Source organism: Solea senegalensis, linkage group LG9 (assembly GCF_019176455.1).
Source record: "Solea senegalensis isolate Sse05_10M linkage group LG9, IFAPA_SoseM_1, whole genome shotgun sequence".
Taxonomy (NCBI): Eukaryota; Metazoa; Chordata; class Actinopteri; order Pleuronectiformes; family Soleidae; genus Solea; species Solea senegalensis.
In genome coordinates this window covers 8,862,594-8,888,820 of record NC_058029.1, presented here as the reverse complement: position 1 = coordinate 8,888,820, position 26,227 = coordinate 8,862,594, and the positions used below count along the sequence as shown (strand labels likewise).

Sequence of the window (26,227 nt, the reverse complement as noted above, 5' to 3'; positions counted from 1 at the left end):
CACAAATCCGAGAGTCCCACACATCCTCTGCCAGGAAAGCCTGAGCAGCTGACCCGTGATACCACTTCAGAGCCTCGGCACACAAAACAATCGCTAAATTGGAGCGTCTTAGGAGACACTTCGCAGTAAGCTTTGACTAACAAAGCCAGAGCACCTCAAAACAACACTGGGACGCGTCCAACTTCCATCACGGCAGCGCAAGCTCAAGCACACTGCACTCAGCCAAACACATAATAAGAGCCCATTATTGTCATATCTTTTTAAAGGACGCAAAACCCAAAACACACACTCCACTCGCACACAACCTTGAGCTAACAAGGGATGCGGGCAAAGCTTTCAGGACTTTTCCAGCGACTGTGTGCACCAGACAGCGGCTTGCGGGACACAAACACTTGCGGTGCGCTCGACGTTTAGTGTGTGTCACGGTCCGGCTCCCTCGCAGTGGAAACACAGAGGCCCTGAGGCGGCGGGTGCTACTGAGGCCCCCTGATCTCCACTGACGCCCCAGGGGTAGACATGCCCTTCAATCTCCATCTGAATGTGCCTGTGGTTACACCTGCAGAGGTTACACCCACCACAGAACCTGAACTTAAACCTGAAAAAGCCCCTAAGCCCGCACAGAGTCACAGGACCAAGAGGAAGCGCAGCTGTAAAGATGCCTGTGAACCCCCTGCCAAGAAGATTCTAGGAGACGGAACCAGATCTCACAGTACACCTGTCACATGGAGATCCAGCTCAACGGGAATAGTCATAAAGTCAGTTGAGTTTACAGATTTGAAACTATTTTCAGCCATGAATTCTGGAGTTTGTGCTGTCCACATGACAAATGCAGCAGGAGATTGTCTGGGTGAGACACATTCAAAACAGGAGAATTCCAGATAATCCAAGTGAAGGGCAGGAGTCTGACTGTAGTCTACAGGTGGCAGGACACTCAGCCATTCACTCACTGTGGATTATCTGGAGTTTCTCCTGTTGCGTTCTCATATGAGCTCACTTGGACATTATCCATAGAATGTGGGTTAGGGCCAGCTTCTGTGGTCATTTGCATTCACACACATAGTCTAATCCCTAGACTATCTCCGGAGTTTAGTGCATGTCTGAAAGCAGCCCGAGCAAATAAAAGGCTTAGATAAGCAAGTTTCAGTTTAAATTGTGCTTGAATTTGTCTTGTGGATTTGCTGCAGCGATCTCACAATGGAGATAGTTCGCTATCGCCTCATTGGACCACAGTCCCACACTGTTCTTGCTGAAACTTTGGAAGCTGCTACAGACTGTAATGTAAGGGTTTAACATCATCAACATGAAAAAGGAGAGAGCCTCAGATATTTGTGCATTCCTAACAAATAAGTATGCATTTCTTTCTTTTATAAGGCTTTGGATAAATCCCAGCCATCCCCCCTTTGGTGGCCTGAGCACTGCAAAGACGAGAGCAAGATGAATCTGCATAAACAACAAGCTGATATCTTTAATATCCTGAAAGGTTTTTTTTTTATTATTTCACAGTGTAAATGAAAGCATTCTTATGTTTGTCTCTTAGTACCTTTGCCATGAGGCAGACATGTTTATAAAAAGTGAATGTTTTAATTCATCCAGACATCTATTCCACCGGGGAGCTCCCTGCAGGCACAGTGCTGGGTCTGGCTGTAGATGATCCCAGGCTGACTTTACCATCAAAGAAGGTTAAAGCTTTGCCATGTGTAAAGCAGACGGAAGGTAAAATCTAATCTACCAATCAGACTGAGCCACGGCCACTATAATCGTTACAGACAAATAAAATAATGAAATCCATTGATTTTATTTCCATAATTTAATCACCAATAAACTGCTTTCCTGGCCTAATCTCAGTTTCCCTTAAGGAAATGTTTTCATACACGATATGCCAGCAAACATCTGACCATTTACCAAACAATCAGTCTGTTATGTCTGGTTCTGAGGTTGTTTCAGTGAGTACACATCTGGTTCTGTGCTCCAGGGGGCCTCTGCCTCTCCATGCAGATGTTCCAGGTTCGAATCCTGGCAGGACCCTGTACTCGAAACACACTCGGTGACTGATGACAGCTGATTCACAGGTTTCACCGTTGTATTGATCATTTCTCCTAAAACAAAAATGTATAGTCAATCTGTCACTGTTGAGGTTTTCACAGTTAAGACAGAATTGTAAGCTTATTGCATGTTCAGTTTAAACGTGTTGCAGATCATTTTAAGAACTTGCAACATGGAAGCACTTACTATTGCAAATCGTCCCCATTCTCCAATGTATAATAACAAATGCTGAGGATTAAATGTAAACTTCACAAAGCACTAAGTTAACGCAGCTTTGTTGCATCATGTTCTTATTTCCTTTGGCTACCTGAATGAGTTTCAGTTATCAGTGATGACATTGCTGTTTATTTTAAATTTTGGGTTATAAATCAGACATGGAGAGTGTTAAAAGTTGCAGATGCTGGCCTTGTGGGAGGATGTGCTATGTGTTTGTGTTGTGTAATTGTTCCAGAGGTGGATGAGGAGAAGAGGAGGGAGCTGATGCTGCGTGGAGTACCCAAAAACTGTTGTCAGAGTTTCCTTTGGGAACAGTCTGTACGGGACAATGTTACGGATAACAAGATATCAGAGCAGGTAGCTTATCGTTTTCTTCAGAAGTGTTGAACATTAATTTTCAGCAACCAGTATATTTCTTTTTATTCCACTGTCTCTATGTCTGGTAGCATACATACCCTGAAATGTCTAATGTCTGTATGTGGCTACAGGAGTTGAACCGTATGAGAAGTGAGGTGCTGGTGCCAGGTTCCAGACTGAGCCCCACTCTACTACAAGGCCGAGTCCCTGTCCTGCTGGTCCACCAACCTGGTAAGCAGGTGGGACATGAAATGAGCTCCTGGGGTGCTGGATGGGACCTGCTGCTTCCTAAAGGCTGGGGAATGGCCTTCTGGGTCCCGCTGGTAAGTACCAGGACTTCGGGCTGAATGATTTGGGTAAAATATCCAACTGCAGTTATTTGCTATTGTGATTTGAAATGTGTTAGAAATTTGAGCTTCACTGAAACATTTCCATGTTATACATTTAACAAGATGGAGCATCACGTGAGATACCATCAAAATATTGTATGGACTGTACCTCAGACTAATTTTACCTTATTTTATTCAATTTTGTTTATTTATTGACTTCTTTAGAGTCTGACAGCAATTTCGTTTTGTGGTCATATTAAATCAAAACACAGCCTATTAAGATATTCAGATATAAGCTATTATACAAATCAAAGTATATACAACAGTAATGGGAATAATTTGTGCTTAGGATTCCAAATGATTTGATGTCAGGTTCAAGTAAAAATGTAAAATGATGTTTCCAGGTCTTTGAGTGAACAGTTGCTGAGGATGCTTTAATGATATACAGTATATAACACAGTGGAAATCTGTATCTGTTCCTCTTACTTGGATGCATTGGACATGTGTTTGAAAATGTTGACTATATTTGACATTTAAAAGCAGACTAAAAGCTTTATTTTGTCAGATTTGCAGAAATGCAGTATTTACTTGTTTCTCCCTCTGATAGGTTTACAGGGGAGTCCGTGTTGGTGGGCTGAATATGAGTCTGAAACACTCTCAGAATAAAGGAACCCCCCACTTTCCCCATGATTACCCAGACTGTCCGGCAGGTGTTCGTTTTCAGGAGGAGCAGGAGACCGAGCTCCTGGACAACTTCAAAAGGTCAGAGAAACACCAAAGCTGAGGCGAAGAAGCAAGATAATAATAATAATGTTTTGTGCCATTAGTGTGATCATAGTTTTAAGTTGATTAGTTTAGCAAATGGATTAGTTATAAGAGAGAAGGCCCTCGAGAAGGAGAATTAGTGACAGTTAGGTGATATTTGGAATTAGGAAGAAGAGGTGAAAGTTAAGAGAAGAAGGCAGTAATGCAACATTACAGGTGCCATACTTCTATAAAACACAAACAAATAAATGTGTAGGCTTCACACAACCATGCAATATTTAAGATACATTTTAAAAGGTAATCAGAAGAAATGAGATAAAGCCATGGGTCAGGTGTGATGGTGGAGTGGTTTCCAAGAAAGTGTGTGTGTGCTGTTGATAAAAGATTTGTTTCAAGGTTTTGTTGGACTGCAGAGGATTTTCAAAATTTCAGATTGGGTTTCAGCATTCTCACTTAGCAGAGTGACGCTTAAAGACATTTTGTTCTGGCAAACTATTTGTCAGTCTTGAGATTTTATACTCTGACATGTAATGTAAATAGAAAACACAATCTTAAAGGTCCAGGGTGTAACGTTTAGGGGGGATTTAGTGGCCGAAATTAAATACAGTATACTCCCCATAAGATCGTGCTTAGTCTTAGGCAAAATGATAAAAGAAAATGATAACAGCAAAGTGTCTCTTAAATAAAGTAAAATGTTATCCATTCAGTGTTCAAAAGGGTGGAGAATGATGTGAGAAACCTTTTTCTTTCATTCTTTCAAATTCATACAGTCAAACTAAAGCTTCAGGGAAAACATTCAAAACAACACAAGAGAAAATAGAACAAAGCTTAAGGAAATTCAAAAAAGCAAGGCTCTTGCTTTGTGGAAGCCGTCATCTTCTTGCCACGTCATATTTCTACAGCAGCCCGAACAGAACAAACCAGCCAGAGCATGCGTTTCGCATTTTGAAGTGGAAACTTACCATGCAAATGAAGACAAATGGCATCCTTTCTGGTACACAAAGGCCACCGTAGCTCCCTGATGCGCATGGGAAAGGGAGGGGTGAGTGGAGAAGTCTTCTGTTTGATAAAATTCTGCAGTCTTGCCATTGGATGACGTCACCAATTCTTACACATTCGACCTTGAAGTACTTGCACCTACCAAACCTAAAGGTTGGTAGGTGTACACTGAGGCTATGTTTGAAAGGTGGTCTGTTGCTGTATGAAAGGATAAAGATAATCAGAAGCACATAGTGTGACTATGTGGTATGACAGGCTGTCAGTAAAAGCTGATAAAGATAAAGTGAAGTGTGCGTAAGCTCTGACCTCAGTTAATTTCCTCTGTGCAGAACTTTGCCAGCATGCAGATGAGATGTTAAAAAGGCCTCACGCTGTCTGTCCCCTACAAACGACCGCTTAGCAGTCCTGATGTATTGGATTAATTATCAAGAGTTGCCCCAACAGTTTGACAAGGTTCTGACCTTCTGACCTCTTCTGTAGGCGTCCACCCGCCAAGAGGACCAATTATGTGAAACATGGCTGTCTGGCTCCATTCTGTTGCCCATGGCAACAGCTGGCTGAGGAATGGGAGCTCATCACAATGGAGGAAAGAGAGGAGAGAAAAAGCGAAAGCCAGACCGAAACCACAACACACACTGACACAGTTATGGAGCAAGAAATGACATCACAGCCAAATATCGGTGAAACAAAACCCCAAAGCTTCTTCACTGTACTGAGGTGGGTGTTTTGTTTTACTTCTTGTACGATATTGTTTGTGATTTACACTGAAACTGTTCTTTTTTGTTTATCCTCCTCCTCCTTTTAATGAGTGTGAATTCATCAGAACAGACTCAAAACACATGACCGTCACAGTTTTGTGCTGAGGTCCCTTTAGACAATTAACCCTTCTGTTACCATCTTGTTGTCGCTGACGGGATTTGGCATGCGACTTCTCATTGCCGTAACTCCTAGACCTATATATCTAGACAATTCCAAAAACTATGGAGTGGCGATCTGTCCAGGGTGTACCTCGCTTTTGGACCTGTCAGCTGAGACATAGCTCCTCATGTGGACATAGACCCTCATGTGGACATAGACCCTCATGTGGAGGGTTAAGCAGTAGAAGATGGATGGATCCTGGAAAGCAGAGAAATAGATCTTTGCGCCCATAGACTTGTCATTACGGTAGCCCTCAGGACTTCCGCAGAATGACCGTCACAGACAAGATTCACCAGCACGTCACATGTTTGTGATGTCTGTTCCTAAACGGTTGAATAACAGATATCAAAAGTGAAAGTTATCCTGGAAAAAGTAGCAGAAGTACTCACTCATTTAACATTTTTTGACAATTCTACAGCCATAAAATCAAAATAAATCCAGGCAGCCTGATTATCATGATGTCGTACGAGGGTTAACATCCCACACATCTAACAATATTGATACAGTTGACTTTCAAAGGTCTCATGAACGAGCTTTGGTCTCCAGTCATCTTTATTAAAAGGCGGTCGTGCAGTTCTTGACAAGCTTGATATATAGCATCTCTCCGGCCTACCTCGCTTTCATCATAATGGCCCTGATGAGAATTCCCCAGAGGACATCCAGCCTCAAATTACTGCAATGCATCACTTAGATTAGTAGATGGGAAGAGTTGCATCTGCTCTCATAAAAGCACCATACAAGTTTTGAGTAATGACTCGAATTGATTGATTTTCAAATGTCAGCTACCGTCTTTCTTTTTTTTTTCTTTCAGTATTAGGAATTTTAAAAATGTTTCTCAGCAAAATTCCATGTCTCTCATGGTGCCTGATAGAGCCAATGAAAATGCAACTTCTTGTCTGAACATTACCCACTGTTAATATATAATTATGTATGTATGGATTATGTTATTTGCTGTTTCTTTGCCTACTAGGAACAGAAAATCTCTGAAACTACTGTCTGGGTGGTGTAGGCCCACAACATCTAAAGGTCAGCGATTCTGCCGCATCGGGCAAGTGCCTCTTCCCGACTCGTCAGCTGTGAGATTGTTTCTCACCGAGCATAGGATGAGTGTGGTGTGGGTGCGTTTGTCTCTGCTATCAAAGGGGAAACCAGAGCTTCATGCCATGGTGTGTGTGCCACTCACAGAGGACCTGAAACTGCTGAGTAACAAGTCTGACTGCAGTGGCCCCCAGGAGCCCCTGCACAAAAATCACTTCAAAACTAGAGCTAAGCACAAGAAAAAGGGCTCTAACAAAACTGCTGCTGCATCCTCTTTGTCCCCTGAGAAGACTGAGGCGGAAGGGTCAGCGGAACCAAACCTCCCCGTAGCAGCCAAAGACCCCAAATCATCCTCCGAGTCTTCCACAGGTCTCATCTTTGGGCTGTGGCCAGACCCTCTGCCGAGTGTCACCTCTCACTGCTCCAGAGTGACTCTAGGCTGGGTCACACAGGGAGACTTCTCCTTGTCTGCTGGGTGTGGGGAGGCTCTGGGCTTTGTCAGCGTTGCTGGTCTCCTCAGCACCATCCTCAGTCAACCAACTGAATACAGAGGAATAGTGCTGCTGCGCAACCCTACCTCCCTGCATTACCGCCTTGCAAAAATCAACATTGAGGTCTGATTGAAGCATCCGATTCCCTTTTGTACTTGACACGTACTTTACAGAAAGAGCTAGATTCTGCATTAATGGAGAGTGTTATATGCAATTAATTTGCCCTTTGCTTCGTTAACAGAATCCCTGTGCCTTGTAATTTCTTTCTTGTACCGTGCCATCGTCTTCTCTACAGTGTTAGCAGCAGAGTTGATGACATGCCTGAGGAATGGCTAACAGGTGTCAGTGTTATTTTTAGTTGTGTATTTTAGTTGTATATTTTACTGACGAGAGACATCGTCACTGTTCCATTTGATTTGCTATTTGTGGATTCTTGTTTTCACACTCATTCCTCTGACAGATTCCACATAGGAATCAGTTGGTTTCAGAGAGACAAACTGGTTTTCAAGAAGGAATTAATTTATGGCTTTTTGTGCATCCTTTAATATCCAGGCTTAATGACGCTGAAAGTATTTATCTTGATGGCGTTCTATTTTTTTAAGTCATTTAATGAGTTTCATTTCAGAGCTGGCTGTCAGTTCAACAAGGTGCAGGATTACTAATTTTTTTTTGTTTGAACATAAGCAAATAAAACACTGCACTTGAAAGAATGGGTGTTTTTGTGTGTAATTACTGTCGGCTTCACGGAATTTAATCTCTGACCTTTATAAGTTGGTGTGTTGAACACTGGCACGTAATCATTTATAGTTACACTGGCAGTACAGTAGTTTTCCACATATCCCATAATGTGTAGGTGGCGGATAAGAGGTTAGTTGCTTGGCAACAGTTAAGTTTGGTAGCAGTGGAGTTGAGAGTGTAGTCTGTTATTTATTTGAGGTAAAGACGGAAGGGCAGGCTGTGCATCCATGATTTTCCACCCCCACCATTGGAGGGCAGTAGTGCACCGTTTTTCATGAATGCTATGATTTGAAATTTTAGAAACCACCATTGTTTCTTGACACACGATCACACACAGACCAATTTTCTCAGTTAATAAACACAATTCAAATATTTTTATTTACAGGTGTTGGTCAGAGTGGCCTGTTTAAAAATGAAAGGCTGCTGCTGCCCATAAGGCATCTGATGTTTCTCTTTAATCCTGAGGTGTTTTTTTGGTCTAATTTAGAGTCAGTTGTTTTCCAAGTATCATTGATTACCCAGCTGGAATTACTCCTATCACACAGGTGAAACAGAATATAGTCTAGTAGCACTCTTTTTCAGAGAGGTATTTGCTAGTTTTGGTGTAATAATTTAACACCAATTTGGCCACTGGCACTCAGCTGACACTGGCTTGACTTGCCTCCCACCATTTATTGCTATAAATAGAGATATTATTTAAGTACCCAAAGGAAAGACATGCACTCACAAGTCTACCTAAATTGCAGTCCCAACCAGCACTGGAGCGGGTCTTTATGAATCATCTGTTTGTCCAGCACTACTGCACATAAGCTTGGCTGCCAGCGAACCGTATGTCGAAGTCTTGGCCTCAGGCTGCACTTTGCCTGCGTGCACTCTCCCTGTGAACACAGACAGACAGGCACAGCTCATTAGAGGCACCCAGCTACCAGGGCTGCAAACATTAGATACACCAGATAAATTCAGGGTCAGTGCTTGCTAGATTCATATCGACACTCTCGGCCATAATCAGTGCACCAATCAATGAGGGTCGTCCCACAACGTACACAATATGGACAAAAGTATTGGGACACCTGACCATTACAGAGACTGTAAAGACATATTCAAATACTGTGCCTACACGGTACTTTAATATGGAGTTGCTCCCCCCTTTGCAGCTATAACAGCTTCTACTCTTCTTGGGAGACTTTCCTCAAGATTTTTTGTGTCCATTCATTCTGTAGAGAATTTATGAGGTCTGGCACTGATATTGGACGTGAAGACCTGGCTCACAATCTCTGTACCAGTTCATCCCAGGGCTCTGTGTGGGTCAGTCAAGTTCTTCCACAACAAACTGTGTCTTTATAGTCTTTGCTTTGTGCACTGAGGCACAGTCATGTTGGAATAGCAAATGACCTTCCTCAAACTGTTGGAAGCATAACTTTGGTTTGCTAAAGCGATAATTGTCCTTCATTGGAGATAAGGGACTGACCCCAAAGCCTGATTGAAACACCTGAATTCAATCCTTAACAGGTGTGGCCAAATACTTGTATCCACATAGTGTTCATTGTTGCACAGATTAGTGGTTAAAAGCTGATAAGAAAGTTACCAGGGATCTTGTCCAAAGAGATAATATTGCGATCTTGTTGCTTTATCTTTGGTCTGTTTCGGGCTATCAGGAAAACTCCAAGAAATGACAGGAGACAACTGGGAAAAAATACAACATATATATATATATATAAATATATGTACGTTAACACCATCTTAAAATGTATATAACAGTTAAATATGCTGCAGTAAGTGGTGTGTCCTTGAATACGTACCCAAACAGAAACATAAAAATGTTGAGTAAAGCCAGACCTTCAAATTCCTGGTAAAACACTATCCCTGCAAAAAAAGGATATTAATAATGAAAAGACGAAAAGACATTTCACAGAGAAACGGAACATGTAAATTATCTCAAGTGCGTCGATTTTGAAGTGTAGCCCTGAAACTGCTGAGCACACTTTGCACAGATTTTATAATAAACTGAAAAATGTAGAGAAGAGATAAGAGAAAATGTCCAGGATTTCCTCTTTCTGTATCTAGTACCCAACGTTTTCCTCGCGCTCACTGTTCATTTGGAGAAATCTGGCAACGACCTGGTGATAATCTTCAACTGCACTTATCACCACATAGACTTTAATATGTGTTTCATTGATGACCAAAACTAATCTTTCAGAACACTTTTGGGTATTCTTACACTGCCTATAACACATCAGCTGTGTTTCTTTAAATATCCAATTGCATGCTTGCTTGTATATACAGTACATTTTACATTTCTGCATGCTTGGTTTGACTCTAAAATTGGTGGTAATTTGTGTAATAATTCAAGAAGTGAGAAGAACAAGAACAATTTCTTCTTATATTTGTACCTTATTAGTAATCTGGTGGCAGCGTGGCAATTTATCCACAGGTGATGTGAGGGCTACGTACTGTAGGACCACATTCAGAATCTGAGATAACCACAAGTCTCAAGAAACCATTTTAGCGACAACACATGCACCATAACACACTGACATTACATTGGATCGCTGATGTATGATAAGAACTACACATGGCTTTACAGTAAGCATTTACTATTTTTAAGTTTGTGTTGGTGGGATGAAGACAATGATGAGCATCATTCCTTCATTCATTCATCACTTTATCCTTCACATGAAGGTCACTGGTGCCAATCCCAGCTGACATGATGAAAGGCAGAGGTGGAAAGAGTACTGAAATATTCCACTCAATTAAGTACCACTATTTTGTTAACATTTTACTGCAGTACAATACAAGTACTGGTCTAAAAATGTACTCAAGTTGAAAAAGTAGCTTGTTTAAAATGTACTCAGAGTAAAAGTTACTTAGTTACTTTTTTAAGAAGGATGGGGTTCTTTCTTTTGTTGCGAGAAAAGGACAAGGGACGCAAATCTCACATGAATTGTTTTTAATTAAAGGCAAATTAACGTGCTGACAAAATAAAACATGTAAACACATAATGAATCGGTCAAAATGGGTCAAAGGTCATAAACACTTTAACTTTCTCACTCAGGGACTTTAATTATTTCATAATATTAATATTTTATTTATAAGTTTCCGGTGCATTAATTTTATTTTATTATCATTTATTTTACTTTCCACCTCAGACGAAAGGAAGGGTCAAACCCTGGTCAGGTCGCCAGTCCATCACAGGGCCACAATGATGAGTATCCAACTTAAAATAATTTTTTATATTTTTAAATATCACCAGGGCAACGGTGCAGCTCAACCATGTTTGGGCAACTGTAGATGAATAGCAGGCTGGGATCACTCTATTGATTTTGACAAGAAGACGGACACAAAGCATCGTTTGTTGTTTTAATTCATGAAATGATGTAATAAGAGAGTAATATGACAAACCTGCAACAATGGCACTCGCGGTGAAAAACACAAAGTTGATCGGAACCACTTCTGTGGCGTCAAACATTTTCATTGCCTGATTCAGAAATCTATGGAGAAAGAAGTAAGAGAGAGATTTAAGAAGTGCAGTGAATACAATGACCTTGGTTACAGAGGCACTACAGCAGCTTACACATACATCAAAAATACGCTTAGGTCTGCTGCTAGTGCAATTTTATTAAATTTTTTTCATGAAGCCAACGTTGCATCTAGCTTAAAGGAATACTTCACCAATTTGCATTTAGCTTTGTATAGGGGTAGTATTCTTTGAAAAATGGTGCTTCCCAGCCTCAGTTTCCCCTGAGTCGAGAAATATCTTCATTCTTTGTTTTGTTACGTGCCCACCAGTGACAAAACTGAGGTTGGGAAGCACAATTTTTCAAAAATACTACCCCTAGTAATACAAAGCTAAATGCAAATCGGTGAAGTATTGCTTTAAGGCAGGTATGTCAGCTACTCTAAACCAAGAGACAGACAGAAAACCTTGACTAACTTGATCTGGAAGGCACAGGAGGCGACCATGATGACAAACATGACGTAGAAGATGGGGTAGATGAGCTGCAGTTGACCCTTAATCGATTCTCCGATCATCCCTGATACAGCTTTGACTGAGATGACTGTCAGCGAGGCTGCACACACACACAGACACTTCAACGTTTAGTTGCACAATAAAGAACTTCCTGTTGATTTGTGGAGGCGGTTAATTATCTCTCAGCAAGTTGTAGAGAATCATTTTTTTTCCCCCACAGAAATGATAGCAGAGCATGGGTCCATTTTTGGTAGCCAGGCAACAAAGCAACCTCTGACTGCCGAAAATGGGTGAATCCACAGCCTCTGCCCTCAAACAGGCAGCTTTCACTCTGTTCGTACCGAGCAGGGCCACGAGCAACATCACGATGACAATGTGCTTCACATTCTTCCTCTTGTACACGTAGAGCAGGATGCAGAAGAGGATGACCTCTATAAACTGTGGAGAGAGTGGGAGAGAAGGGGTGGGGTTACACAAACCAATCATGTAGATCCCACTTCTTTTCAGAAAATAAAAACCTCAATTGCTCTTGAGTTGCACTCTCACTGACCATTATACGGCACAGTAAGCAGCCTTGTTGAATTCATGGTGGAAAAAGAAATGGAATTACTTGATCGTCTTTTATGAGAAGTGCTGTGGTTCGCCTTTGTGAGACTAACAACGTTCATCTGCTCAGGTGACCTTCTTTTCTTTTACAGCCGTTAGATCAGATGTGTACATTTACTTTTAGGAAAGCATCAGTCTAGAGATGATTAAAATGTGGGATGCGGTACACGGGATGCAAATACTGGGCAGTCCCACACGAAGCGGGGCACCTGGTCACCCACAATCGGACTAATTTCCACATCAACTGGTCTCACTCCCTGCTATTCATAAAGAGTAAATGTAAGACTAAAGGGAAAAGGAGTTATCTGACCTCCACTGTCAGCCAGCGACCTCCCTGGTTTTCTATATGAAGCTAAACACAAACAAGATTCAATTAGTCTTTTGAGACATGGGTTTAGAAAGACTCAGACTTTTCACCATGAATACATGTGTCTTTAAAGCCTGCACACACTCTAAAAAGACTTTAGTTTGATGATAATAAAATCAAAAAACAAGAAAAAGAAGAAAAAGAATGATGGATATTTCACATTCTTTTGATTAATCGTGACCTGCAGTTAATCCTATATTTAGCTGAGGTTGTTTCTCTGTGGTCTCATGAGTATTCACTGAGTGTTCACTGCCACAAGTGGAAAACAGCACATCCATTTTACACGCCATCAATCTCTGCAGCCGGCAGCAGCAGCAGCAAGGCTATTTCAGTTTGAAAACATCTGTCTGTCTTGTCAGCCATCTCTGTTTTCATTTTCTGTTGTGTTTTTTTTTTACATACAATGGATGCTTTTTCTTTTGTCTCTAAGTGTTTTCATCAGTTCGGCAAATTGGACTCAATGCAGGATGTGAAATATGGTTGAGAGAAGTGTTGCTCTGCCTAGAATAATGATGGCACATCTACCCAGGACACACTGTGCACTTCTCTGACCAGCACACCTGATGAGCTGCAAGCTCCCACTCAGTTAGGTTCATCCTTGCCTGCTTTGATTGATTATGTGCAGATTATTGGTTGCTGCAAAAACAGCAAAAGGGGATTTTTCATTGAGATTTTCAAATGTAACAATATTCAAGTGTTTAGATATTGGCGCTAATAGCGATTCTACTCTCTGTGTCAGGTGTCTCAAACTCAAATGACTGTTCAGTCAGAGATGGATAATGTGACTTTAAAATGATAAGACAACATTCCAACACGATATTGTATCAATTGAAATGAATGGATAACAGAATTTCAAAGTAAAAGTGTTTGTTTTACTAGTGAATGGTGTGTAGTTTGCGATAGAAAACTACAATTTATGACGCAAAAATTAATCTACGAAAAACAAAAACAGGGGGGGAAATAAAATAGAATCAAATATTAATTAAATAATAAATGTAATTAAAACACGAAAAACAAGCTTATATATAAGTTTATATATAAGACCATCGAGATCTGGAAACTGGCCCCAAGAAGCATCAACCTGGGATGAGGGATCTTACATCCTATGTTCAGGTCAGACAGCAGGGGGCGTAGTGATCCCCTACTGTCTGACAAAAACCATCAAGGAGCGACAGTAGCTCAGTGGAAAAGCAAAGTGTCTTTCAACTTGAAGGTCGTGAGTTTGATTCCCGGCTCCACTAGTCTACATGCCAATGCAGTGGATTGCAATGGATATGAAGGATGAGTGGTAGAAAATGTGCTGCACATAGATGCGCTGTATGAAAGTGTGAGTTTATGAGTGTGAATGGCAAAAACGTCCATGTAAGAGTGGTCATCAAGACTAGAAAAGTGCTATATAAATACATTTACCATTACATCACGGAAGACCACAGGAAGTGGTCAAAACTAATATTGTAATCTGTCGTTGTCCACTGCGCCTCAGTCACACGTACTGTGTTTACTGGAAAGAAGTGAACCGTGTTTTCATTATGACATGATATTAAGTGGCAGGCCACATAAAATCCATAAGGGGGTTGTGAGTTTGAGACCTCTGCTCTATATTCTATATTATTTGTCATTATTATACAACAACATGCAGTGTAATAAAAGCCTGACTCACTCCTCTGATTATGTGAAGGAAAATAAGAAGATAGATACATATAGGGCTGAAACAACTACTCAATTTATCGATTAGTTATTGATTACTAAATTAATTAATCAGCTGGAGTGTTTTTTTTAAAAGAATAAAACAAAATTGTGAATTTTCTCTGGCTTCTCTGCTCCATGTAACAAGGAAACCATTAAAACTGAATCACGACATTTGAGAGCATCATCATTCGAGAAGATAATCCACAGATTAATCGTTTTTGATTTTTTTTTAGATTTTAAGTGTGCAATCTGAGTTAAGTAATCTACTGAAGAGCATCTGTAATAATCTGCTGTGATTCTGCACACTCTCTGCGCACTTATCTACTAGAAGTCTTGTGAAAAACAAATCGCAGGTGTCACAGTTTACACACAGAGAAGAGCATTTCTGAGAAAGCTGGAAACCACAGAGCTTTGCGTCTCTGCCGCTCTCACGGGAGACAGACATGAGTGAAAAAGCAGCAGGATGTGACCTGTGTGTGTTTGTGTGTAAGTTAAAGCACTTTGACTCTGGTTCGTTATACTGTCTAATACTGTGTTACAGATCGTCACCATGGCATTATAACAGTGAATATGAAAAAGCAAAAGCAGAGAGTGTTAGAGCGGACAGAACTCATCCATATGAGGATCAACACCAGAGACCTTTATTATCATTTCTGTACTTTAAAAACCTGTCGTGCACGTATGGATATCTGGAATCCACTCATTAGTTTTCCTTGTTTTCTAGACGTTGTATTATTCAAAAACCCTAGAGATTATTTTTCCGTGTGGTGAATAAAACTCCTTCCTGTATGCATTCTTTTAAGTAAGAGAAGGAAATTATAATCTATTCATGTTTGAAACAAGCAAAGTGAGAACAATTAAATTATTAACTACAGTTTTGGGGGTGAAGTTATGGAATTAACTGAAAGATGAATTGTGTTAAAGTCTTTTGGGGTTCAAAAAAGTTTCTAAAGTAAAATAATTACATCTTATAATGTGAATTGACAGTTATAGGCAGGATAGGCAAAAATAAGTCATGTGCTTCAGCCTATTGGTTTTTGGGTTATTGGCACATTTGTGTTAAATGATTTTTATGTTTAGATTTGATATGAAAATAACCAAAATAAAGATATGAATTCATTCATATGGTTACCATCAAACTAGATCACGGTGAACAGGTAAAAACAGTAATGAAATGTCACCATTTTCTTTTTGTGGTTCTTAAATTTCATAAATGCAACTATAGTTCTTTCATATATAGTATATCTATATACAGAACTTTATTCATGATGTTATCTTCATTTAATGGGTCAAATGGCACTCCAGATTAAATTTATTTGGGTGGAGAGGAGCCAAAAATGGATAATTGGATAATTAATAGCAGCAAGAGCCATTGTTGTTCTGCTCTGAGTGTTTGTAAAAACACAGTGGCTCATTTTGACTGAACATAGGTTCTAAGAAAAGGAGAACATGCTTTTGCACATGCTATGCACAGTGTTACTGTGTGGGATACATACAAGGTAAAGCAAGAAGTGCCAGCTGATGGAATAATACTGGACCAGATGCGCAGTGATGTGTGTGGACGTGTGGGGGGCAAAGGTCACCAAGATATATGTTCCTGTAATTGCCAGGGTTCCACCTACAGACAAAAGAGAAGACAGACAAAGAGAGAGAGAGAGAGAGAAAGAGAGAGAGGGAGAGAGAGAGAGAGATGATAATGTAGTTCAAATGTTGTGTGTCACTTTCTCTCTGACTGAGAAACAATAAATAATACATAAATGAATCATCATAGTGATGTAAGCTGCCATGGCAACTTTTTTTATTCTTGCTGTAAAACCCTTGATACAATCCAATTTGATTGTAAACTGTCCAATTTCCTTATACAAAGTAAAAATATTCTGTTTTACTCTAAATCTACATGCAAATCTGTTTGAAACAATATAACAAATCCAGCGTCTCAACTACCAACTATCACAATATTCACTACATTAGGCTTTGATTTGTTATTGTATTTATGACACAATAGTGTTAGTACTCACACAGTTCTTATGTGCTGTTAAGTCAAAGTTATGATTAATTCTATATCATATTTTTTTTTAGAAAATATGTCACAAAATAGACCATTTTTGTTTCTAAAAAAAACTCACACACACAGGCCAAAAAAAGTGAACGTTGAAGTTTCAAAAATTCTATTTGATTTTAAAAAATGTGAGTACTTTTTGATCAGTTGTGTTTATATATTTGGTGAAAATTGAAAAAAAAAAAAAATTTCATCAGATTGCCTATAGATTGTGCTGAAAAAAAGGTTATAAGACACTCTATATTGTATTATTCTTATAGCCTCTGTTTATACGTTTTAACAAAATGATGGAAAAAGCAGCCTAAATGCTCTGTGTTCTAAGAGTTAAGCAGAGATTCAAAGATGAGTCACCAGTTTTTAAACTGTAGCCTCAAATGAATTATAGATGAATCCTCTATCTCTTTAAGCCTTTGGGCATTTTAAACATTTAATTATTTTAATTTAAAAACAACATCTGGCTAATTTCACATTAATTAAAAGACAGAGATATGACTCCAAGCTTGTTTCTTTTAGATTCATAAAGTGTGCGTAGGTTTATCTTACTTCTATACAGCAACGCATAGTGATTATTAAGGTTTGAATTACTACTCTTGAACCTGATAATCTCACAGTTTACCGTGTTCACTGACACTTTCTGTCTGTGGTTTGTAAACAATATACAGCCCAAAAAAATAGAGCTTCCTCTCATTTCCTCCGCTTTATAAATAAAATATTCAATGAAAGGTTTTTAATATGTGGCTGCTCCTGTCACTCAACAATTACAAGACAATTAGAGAACTGGCAGGAAAATAAATGCAGATGCTGTGTGGTGCTGATATGAATGCAGTTGTAATAATCATTATCGCTGTAGCAACCATATAACAATCATGCCATTTAGCAGCAGCAGCATTTACAAAAATGTTATGACAAACACTAGCTTTTCATAAAATGATATAATGGTCTATTGAACAGATTCTGGACACAGAATTCCCCTCGGCTGAAGTGAAATATGTTTCATTTGTCACAGTTTTCCTGAGACCGTTCGTCGATTTACATCAAAACTCGAGATGTTTCTTCCCCAAGTCAAACCGGCAACGTGAGAAAAACAGCTTTGCTCCTCAAAGATTGTGAGTCTGCTTACCAACGATGTCAGAGGCTCGCACCGTCTCCTTCAGGAAAACCACAGATATGATCGCACTGGCTGGAAAGTGAAAAAAAAACAAAAAAAACCACTCCTGTTAATTTAACTGCAGACGATAATCTGAACAATCTGACAATGTCATATACTGTGTCTCCACATGACAAAAAGGCACAATGCACACAGTGTCTTATTTTGTAGTTTCCACTTTTTGTATCCTAGTTTTATTTTGTATCCTTTATTCGTTTATGTCTTCATTAGTTTTAATTAGTGTGTTGGTCTTCTTCTTCCTCCACAGGGATTGTCTGATTCTCCCTGATGTGTTCCACCTGTGTGTAACCTGGGGACACACTACAAGACCTTTCGCCAGATTATACCCACCATTCAAAGTTGGGCAGAGTCTGAACCAGTCAGCACTAGCTGGGGACAGTCGTTTTGGTGAGTGGGCACAGAAATCTGTTGGTGTGTGACGGGTAAAGACTCAAATCAGACCCGACCTCAGTCGCAGTCAATCGAACATGTTTGAATCTTTTGATCCAACTCTGGACGCAGTTGTGTAGTTTGTACTGCTTTACTGATTACTGACCCAACTGCAAACACATGTTGCCAACAGCCACAGGAAATAGCGTCAGAAGACGAAAACGACAGGAAGTAGTGGGAATATCAAAACTGTCAAATCCCAATCTTGCTTAGGGCACCAAAATGCATAGGACTGGCCCTGACTGTGACATAGATAGCAAGATACATAGATATTTTGTCCCCTTTTGGGTTTGCGGCAGCAAATTTTCCCTCTGCCAACAATAACAAACATGACATGACAACACTTTTCATTGCACGTTGGGTCAGGTCAGAGTCATTTTTTGTGTTCGACAAATCCTCACAACTATGTGGGATTTGTTTTTGCAAAATAATACCACTCACAACAATCATCTCTCATCAACACTGCTCATTTCCTGTTTGTGTTGGGCTGTTTTTATTACCTTGTTCCCAGCTAATTTATTATTTTGATCCAAGAGTGGTTTTAATCAGTGCCATGTTATAATATCAGTGTTGAAAGAATAATGCACTGTATGTGCACTGTAATTGGATTAGGACTAATCTGATTTCAACAGGCGGAATGAAATGTGGGAACGTCACAGTAATATTAATTGGATGTATACAAGTGATATGCAGTTCAGTCATTCACATGTGAACACACCAACACCATGAAAGCATATGTATGACATGTGTGCTTGATACAAACACAGTGCTTGACTCACCGCACAGTAAAATCTGCCGGTGAGCTTAGATAAATGAAACTCATTAGGATTTCATAACACCAGCATCACATATCAACAAAATACTATTCCACACACCTTTCTTTTCTTTTTCCTCTCACAAACCCATTCATCAATATCAGTGTCAAAAAGCGAGGCACTGCAAAGCAATCAGCTTCACATGAGCTAAGCCCCAGATTAGTCTTCTTAATGTGCCACTGGGATGTGAGACAAAACCAAAGGGCGGGGGGCAACTAAAGTGACAGCACTCGTAGATGGATGGAGAGCGTCACGGGCAGATCTGCATGCAGACACGCAGATGTGCTGATAAACAGATGGATGGCCACACAAGTCGACGCGCTGCCTGAGACAGAATAACAAACTAGGAGACAGATTGACGGGGAAGAAAAACAAAAAAGCGAGTAAATGGTCTGGGTTTATATTGCGCTTCTCTAGTCTTGATGACCAATCAATTCACCCACTCACTCACTCACACATTCATACAGTGCATGCGTATGAAGCACTTTTTTCTATCATGTCACTGGCACAGCTGTCAGAAGCAACTTGGGGTTAATGTCTTGCTCAGGGGCACGGCAGCAGGAAGACTAGAGGAGATCTACCAATTATCCCTTTGACCAGGGTTGTAATGTAACAAAGTACAAATACTTTGTTACTGTACTTGAATACAAAATTCACGTATCTGTGGTAGGGTTAGTGTTTTACTCCACTTTAACTCCACTACATTTCCTCTAACTATCTTTGTTACTCTTTACTACCAAATAAAATCAGAAGAAGAGTTGGTAATGGTCTGTATTTATATACTTAGCGCTTCTCTAGTCTTGATGAGCTACTTTACACTGTAGTTTTCACACATTCACACATCTTTCACACGCTGCAACATGGGGTTAAGTGCCTTGCTCAAGGACATATAGACCAGCAGAGCCAGGATTCGAACCCACAGCCTTCCAGTTGAAAGACAACGTACCCTATACCACTGAGCAACCATGACTCAACCATAATTGATACTTAAGTACAGTAAATGTCATATACTTTAATTTACTTTATATATTTTCACTTAAGTAATATTATCAAAAGTGACCTCAACTTCTACCAAAGTAATTTTCTGGTAACATACTTGTACTTTCACATTACTTTGTACAAGGCTGCCAGTGACAAACTTCTGACCTTCAGGTCGGAGGACGACCTTCTCCGTCAACGAGCCACAGTCGACAGCATCATGTCACAGAGGGTTTATATATCTGAGGCGGCCGTGATGGAGGTCCTTCCTCAACACTTACAAACACTTAAATGACTGAGTACCTTTATTTTCTGGCCGTGTATCTTTATGATTTCTCAACAGGGAGACCGACCAGTGGAAAGGCAGACACACTGAAGAGCAAAAAAAAAAAAAACTGCGAGAAGAAAACAGATTTGATTTTGTGAAGAGGCTCTGCCACCATCACACAGCACATAAACAACTCAATGTGGCAAACACTCACATGGGATTATTGTGGCGTGGTCACATGACAAACAGGTTCTCAAGCTGTTATACACTTAACAGCTAATGGAGCCAAGCCATGAAAAGCTTAACTGCAAACAAACAAACAAGCTCAATGCCTACAACCATATCCAACATGGTGCTGCTAGTGTCTACCACAGGACAAGGGACTGTTTACTCTCAAATCCTACGTGCATGAGGATTGTTGTTGTTATTATCCTGATAAATGCCAGTGACGGTTAAATATTTCATGCCGTGAACATGTTCCCATACACAGTTGGGACTCTGTATTTTCCTCTGGGACCAGCTGCATCTAACAAGTTACCATAGCAACTCCAGACAAAGTAATATCCACATGGCTTGATAAAAATGAAAAATGTGCTGACAGGAACCTCTGGAGTACACACTTCTGTGACTGGGCCTGTGTGTGTGAGTGTGTGTATAAACGTTGACCTTGTCAGGACCAGTAGTCCTCATGGAGACCAAAACCTGGTCCCTAATGAGGCAGAATGTATTTAAATTAAGGGTTAAAATATGATTTGTGGTTAGATTAGGGTTAGGGATTAACTGGTTTGGAATAATGCTTTGTTAAGGCTGTCCAAATAAATAGTCTGTGTATTGTGTCCAAAAAAACATACAAACCTATTGTAAGGGGGCATTTTGACTTTTTCAAAAAGGGCTTTTTCAGGGTTAAGACCTGGTTTTAGGGTTAGGGTAAGGGTTAGGCACTTAGTTGTGATGATTCGGGTCAGGGGAATACATTATGTCTATTAGATGTCCTCACTGAGAGAGAGAAAAACAAGTTTACGTGTGTGTGAGCATCATTACTGTCACACTACGGCTTCTCTGTCAGTTGTGTTGACAACTGAACCTCACTGAAGGCAAAGCGTGTCAAACACTGCTTCACCATTTGAAAAAGACACAAAGAGATAAGAAGGACAGAAAGTCCAGTAGTCGTCTCCCAGACAAATCGCAAAAGTACAGACTCTTATCACATCGGACACATTGTACAGTCACAGTGTCACACACGACAGAATATAGAGACTCAAGAGAGCACCTGAACAATAATGCACTGTGAGTTTCATTTTACGCTGTAATTTAGTGAAATACAACCATGGCATCATGTCTTTCTTCCACTTTTTTAGATCCCTGAATGTAATCATAGCAATTATGACAAAAATTGTCAAGAATACTTCACACTATGTTAATCTCCCTCCTCTTTTGCATGTTGTGGTATGGCATTTTAATGTGACTGAGCTGAAGTTACAATATGTTCCAAACCACAGCATCTAGAATAATGTTGTCATTCCTAATAGAGATCAATGGGCTCTGTGGACAGGGAAAATAGTAATTGCTCCCACAGGAGCAGTGGAGTGGCAGCGTGACATGCAGGGACAGGCAGACATTGTCAGTGATCCTCTCCCTCTCCTTCTTAACCTCTGCTTTCAACCTGTAAATATCTCTACCTTGTTTGTTGTTATTCATGTATTTATTCATGACATTTTGTACACATTTCCACAACTCTGAATACATGTCATTTATATTTAGATATACTTCTATTATGGATATGTGTATATGTATATCAATTCAGACAGTGAATCGTTACAGCAGCAAATGCTGTGACGGTAGTCTTGAGACGTTCACGTTACATAAAGTGTAGTGTAGAATAAAGCCAGTGGGCGGCAGCAGAGCTCGAATGGCATCATCAGATTTAGAATCAGAATACTTTTATTATCCCAAAGGAAATTGTTTTGTTACAGTTGCTCCATATCAGACTCAGTAAGTACCAGAAAAAAAAAAGTTATGAAGCAGCACATAACTCTAAACACGTCCTTGCTGTGTATCACAACATATCATCAGTCATCGCCTGTGTATTTTGATTCATACAGTATCATGAGTGGGGCCACGCGGTGGTGTAGCAGTTGCCTTTGCAGCAAGAAGACCCGGGTTTACGACCTTTCACGGAGTTTGCGTGCATGTTCTCTATGTGTGTACATGGGTTTTCTGCGGGTCCAAAAACATGCAGATTTTGGTATAAGGTTAATTGGACACTCTAAACTGAGCCTGAGTGTGAGAGTGGATGTTGTTTGTCTCTATGTGTCCCTGTGATGGACTAGCAACCTGTCCAGGGTTTACCCCGCCCTATTTCAGATGAGATTGGAACCCGCATGTGGAGGATAAAGCCGTAGAAGATGAATGAATAAATGTGTCATGAGATTGTAGGAAATAATGAGCCCTATCATGTTTGTGCATGCTCTTTATTGTCTGTTCACCTGCCCAGAGACTACAGATGGAAAATAGCTTGCAGTTAAATTTCCCTCTCACTGAGATTAATGTTTTACTGCCCCCGATAGAAATAAGTTCAACTAGAAAATTCTGCAGCAAAATTTTGAACGTGCCTGCTTCTTGTGGAGTAACATTTGGGTGGATAGAACATTTAAAACTTCTAAAAGAAAGAGAGAGAGAGAGAGAGAGAGAGAGAGAAACTGACTCTTGCAGCTGGTTGTGCACGGTTATAAAACTTTGAAGTCATGTGACCCGTTTAAAATTTCAACCACGTCTCTGCGTTTAAGTATGACGACACTGTGAGGCTCCAAAGTGGGCTGGGTTGTGATCATTGTTTCGACTGTTTTTCATGTGTGTGTATGTGAAAGAGGAAAAATAAGAAGAAGAAACAGGGACGAACAACAATCGATGCTTGCTTTGCAATGCAAACCAATGGAGAACTCTAGGGAGGTCTATATTGGTTTGTAGTGCTAAGCAGGCACTTTAATAAACTTAACTTCTCAAACTGACAACATTTCACCCTGTGTTAAGTGTACAGAGCTGCAGGTGTGACACCTCTGAGTGATGCATTGTTTATATCAGGGTTTCTGCGCTCCACTCTCGCTCTAAGCTGCATGTGCTCTCAGCATCAGCTTTTCCTCCCCTCTTCAACCCACTCATTGTTTACGCACACAAGGCCTCCTGCTGTCTACCCACCCCGACCAATGAGGCCTCACAGCGCTCTTGGAAAACAGGCACAACAGCACCGCAGGAGGTGTGTGTGTGTGAGTGTGTGCGCTAAGACCTAGGTGTTTTTACACGCCACTACAGTCATTGCACACAGTCGAGTGTGTGTGTACATTGTGAGGCAGCATGAGGTGAGAGGTGGAGTCACAAAGGCAGACAGCGACCTTCACGTTGCCCCCTCAGCTCCTCTTATTAGCTGTGTGGATGACAGACCGTGTCACAGCAGCAGACTCTACCTTTACCTTCTTTTCACCTCCTTCCCTCACACACTTAAGCCACCTATTATTTATGCTCAACCAAATTTAACAGGAGCCTTGAGCAGTCCCTCATTTTTTTTATCAAATAATAAAACGAGAATGTGCACAGTAATTGTTACTACCTGTGGCTTTAAATATAGTCATTACGATGTCAGATTCAGACACACTGGCATAGTTCCTTCTGAGGTGACTGCATTAATAAAGAACAGTGTGCTGAAGCCTTGTGATTGTAACAAAAAAGAAAAAAAAGCTCAAGTACAACAACACACAAGACCACAATGAAAAACATTTGTAGTCTCGTTCACTGCTTCATTCAAACCATTTATCCACTTACGAGACACGACAGGAAAATCGTCTGAAACGTTGGAATAATAGCTGTCATTAATATCCATGAATCACTTCGAGCACAGCGAGTGATGGGTGGTGGGAGGTAAGAAGTGAACCTCTTCAATATTTAACCTGTGTTTAAAGTGTTTGCACTGAGCAGCTGCCAGCTGCCACAACCAGGCAGGCTTTGTTTTGATTGGCTAATGAACACGGCCCGTGACAGCATTAATTCACCCTGTCAGCTGTAAAAAAATGAATATTCCTGGAGTAGGCAGCTCCTGAATCAACTATTAAATTTAACGAGCAGAAATATCGTCTGGGTTCAAGTGCTATGCATAAACTAGGACTTGGAAGAACATACAGAAATACTACATGCACCGAGACTGACCTGCTGTGATCAGATTTGGTGTCAGATTTGTTTAATACTCAACACAAGAGTTTCACTGTTAGTATGAAAGACTCATCAGAGCAGATACTAGATTTCATTGTCCTGTTATTCAAACGACGTATTATAAAAGTTAGATTTTTTATCTGAATATAATCCGGATGATGCATTGATATTCAAAACACACAAAAATAGTTCAGGGCCGTTGTTGCAGTGTTAAGAATTTGGTGGTAATTAAAATCCAGAGCAGGTAGAGGTGTCGGCTAATAAACAGCATGTGTGTGACAGCAAGGGCTGAATACTGAACTTCAATAGTTTTGTGCTAGTGACTGAACTTTGGGCTGGTTGTCGGAAATATCAAAAAATACAATTTGGTGATATATCGTCGTCCTTCCTCGTGCAACGCGATCATTGTTACACCCAGGGCAAATATCAATATTTTATTTAATAAGTGAATAGAGCTCTGAATTACGCAGTCCCTGCCAGTTTCATTCATCGTGCGTCACTACTTGATGTCTCCTTGCGGTGGCGCTGCTCAAATCAATGAGGGAAACTTGGGCAAAGTTAGTTACCTGGCCGAAGAAGAGGAAGTTTACAGCAGAATAATGATGGAGAAAGCTCCGTTAACAGACACTACATCCACGTTCAATACATAGACTTTATACACTTTGTTCTCTATGTTATGAATAAATAGAGAAATCCTGCACTTTTAACTTTTCACGGACATTTTGTTTTCTTCAGTTCAATACATATTGTGATGTATTGCTATATGAATGTCTTGCAGTACATTGATTCTCACAGAATCGTACCCTGTGATTCCCACACCTCGTCAGAAGTATAAGACTAGGTCCCGTATATCTCTGGTTGATCTGGTAAACATTTAAGTGGGTGAAACATTAACACAAGGAGAAACTGCTTGATATTTCAGCCACAAGCTGAAGCCACATAAGCCACAGCAGCATTAGGGAGATATTCCTTGTGTTTATTATCTTTTATATTCTCCAGGCTTCCTGCTTCAGAACACTCAGTTTAAAATAAGATAATGGACACTTCATTTAAGTGCCAAGTCTCGACTTTAATCACAGAAGGAACAATGATGGAGATATAGCTCTTGAAACACATAGTGCCCACATTTTAGGGGATTTCACTGACACACGCAGACACTTTCTCTGTCTGGTCTTCACTGTGTTGAACACAGCTGGTGACAGATGGTGAATAACTTAGAATAACTCATCTCCTCCGCCTGAAAACTTCTTTGGTTCCATTGTCTCTCTGTCTCTCTGTCTGTCTCTCTGTCTGTCTGTCTGTCAGGACTGACAGATTTGGCTCAATGTGAAAACACATTTCTTATGTGGCCTCTGCTGAATGTATTCTGTTGCTTCTGTAAATCAACATTATGCCATTTCCATGTGCAGCCATACTTAATAAGATGGCCAAGCCGTAACAGAGCCATCTGCCATGTTCTGCTCCTGTGGGACTCCTTGTGCATTTTGTTTTTATGTTAAGAAATTTATGTTTGGACTTCGTCTGTTGGATGTGGTTTTTATTTCTCTTGCATTTTTTTGGACCCGTGTTTTCTCCTGATTACCCACACCTGTTCTTAATTGTTTCCACCTGTGTCTCACTATCTCACATTCCCTTCCTGTAGCTGCGTCCCTTTGTTCCCTGCCACTTCGTTTCACTGACCTGGTAAGTGTTCCATCATTCTCTCCCGTGTTGACTTTTACTTTGTGTTTTTGGACACTGTTGCTCTCCCTGTTGCTTGTGCACTAAATCTATTTTGCCTCAGTGAA

At 40.3% G+C, this 26,227-nt stretch overlaps 2 protein-coding genes across 2 annotated transcripts in view; one reads left to right on the top strand and one right to left on the bottom strand.

The window, feature by feature from the left end:
* Nucleotides 1-516: 516 nt before the first annotated feature.
* LOC122774678 (ribonucleases P/MRP protein subunit POP1-like) lies at nt 517-7,866 on the top strand. Its single transcript, XM_044034152.1, has 9 exons — nt 517-755; nt 1,185-1,278; nt 1,372-1,480; nt 1,594-1,713; nt 2,495-2,616; nt 2,748-2,939; nt 3,553-3,707; nt 5,190-5,426; nt 6,598-7,866. The coding sequence occupies exons 1-9, from the start codon at nt 517-519 to the stop codon at nt 7,283-7,285; spliced, it is 1,956 nt and encodes a 651-aa protein (XP_043890087.1). The 3' UTR covers nt 7,286-7,866.
* Nucleotides 7,867-8,529: 663 nt separating this feature from the next.
* Nucleotides 8,530-26,227, bottom strand: part of LOC122774814 (NIPA-like protein 2) — a 31,943-nt gene continuing 14,245 nt past the window's right edge. The window contains exons 4-11 of the mRNA XM_044034349.1: nt 17,703-17,762; nt 16,020-16,141; nt 12,203-12,299; nt 11,826-11,961; nt 11,294-11,382; nt 9,694-9,757; nt 9,480-9,577; nt 8,530-8,772 (exon numbers count right to left, since the gene is read on the bottom strand). Coding sequence (XP_043890284.1) covers nt 8,666-8,772; nt 9,480-9,577; nt 9,694-9,757; nt 11,294-11,382; nt 11,826-11,961; nt 12,203-12,299; nt 16,020-16,141; nt 17,703-17,762 — 773 coding nt within the window. The 3' untranslated portion in view covers nt 8,530-8,665. The remainder of the gene's footprint in view (nt 8,773-9,479; nt 9,578-9,693; nt 9,758-11,293; nt 11,383-11,825; nt 11,962-12,202; nt 12,300-16,019; nt 16,142-17,702; nt 17,763-26,227) is intronic.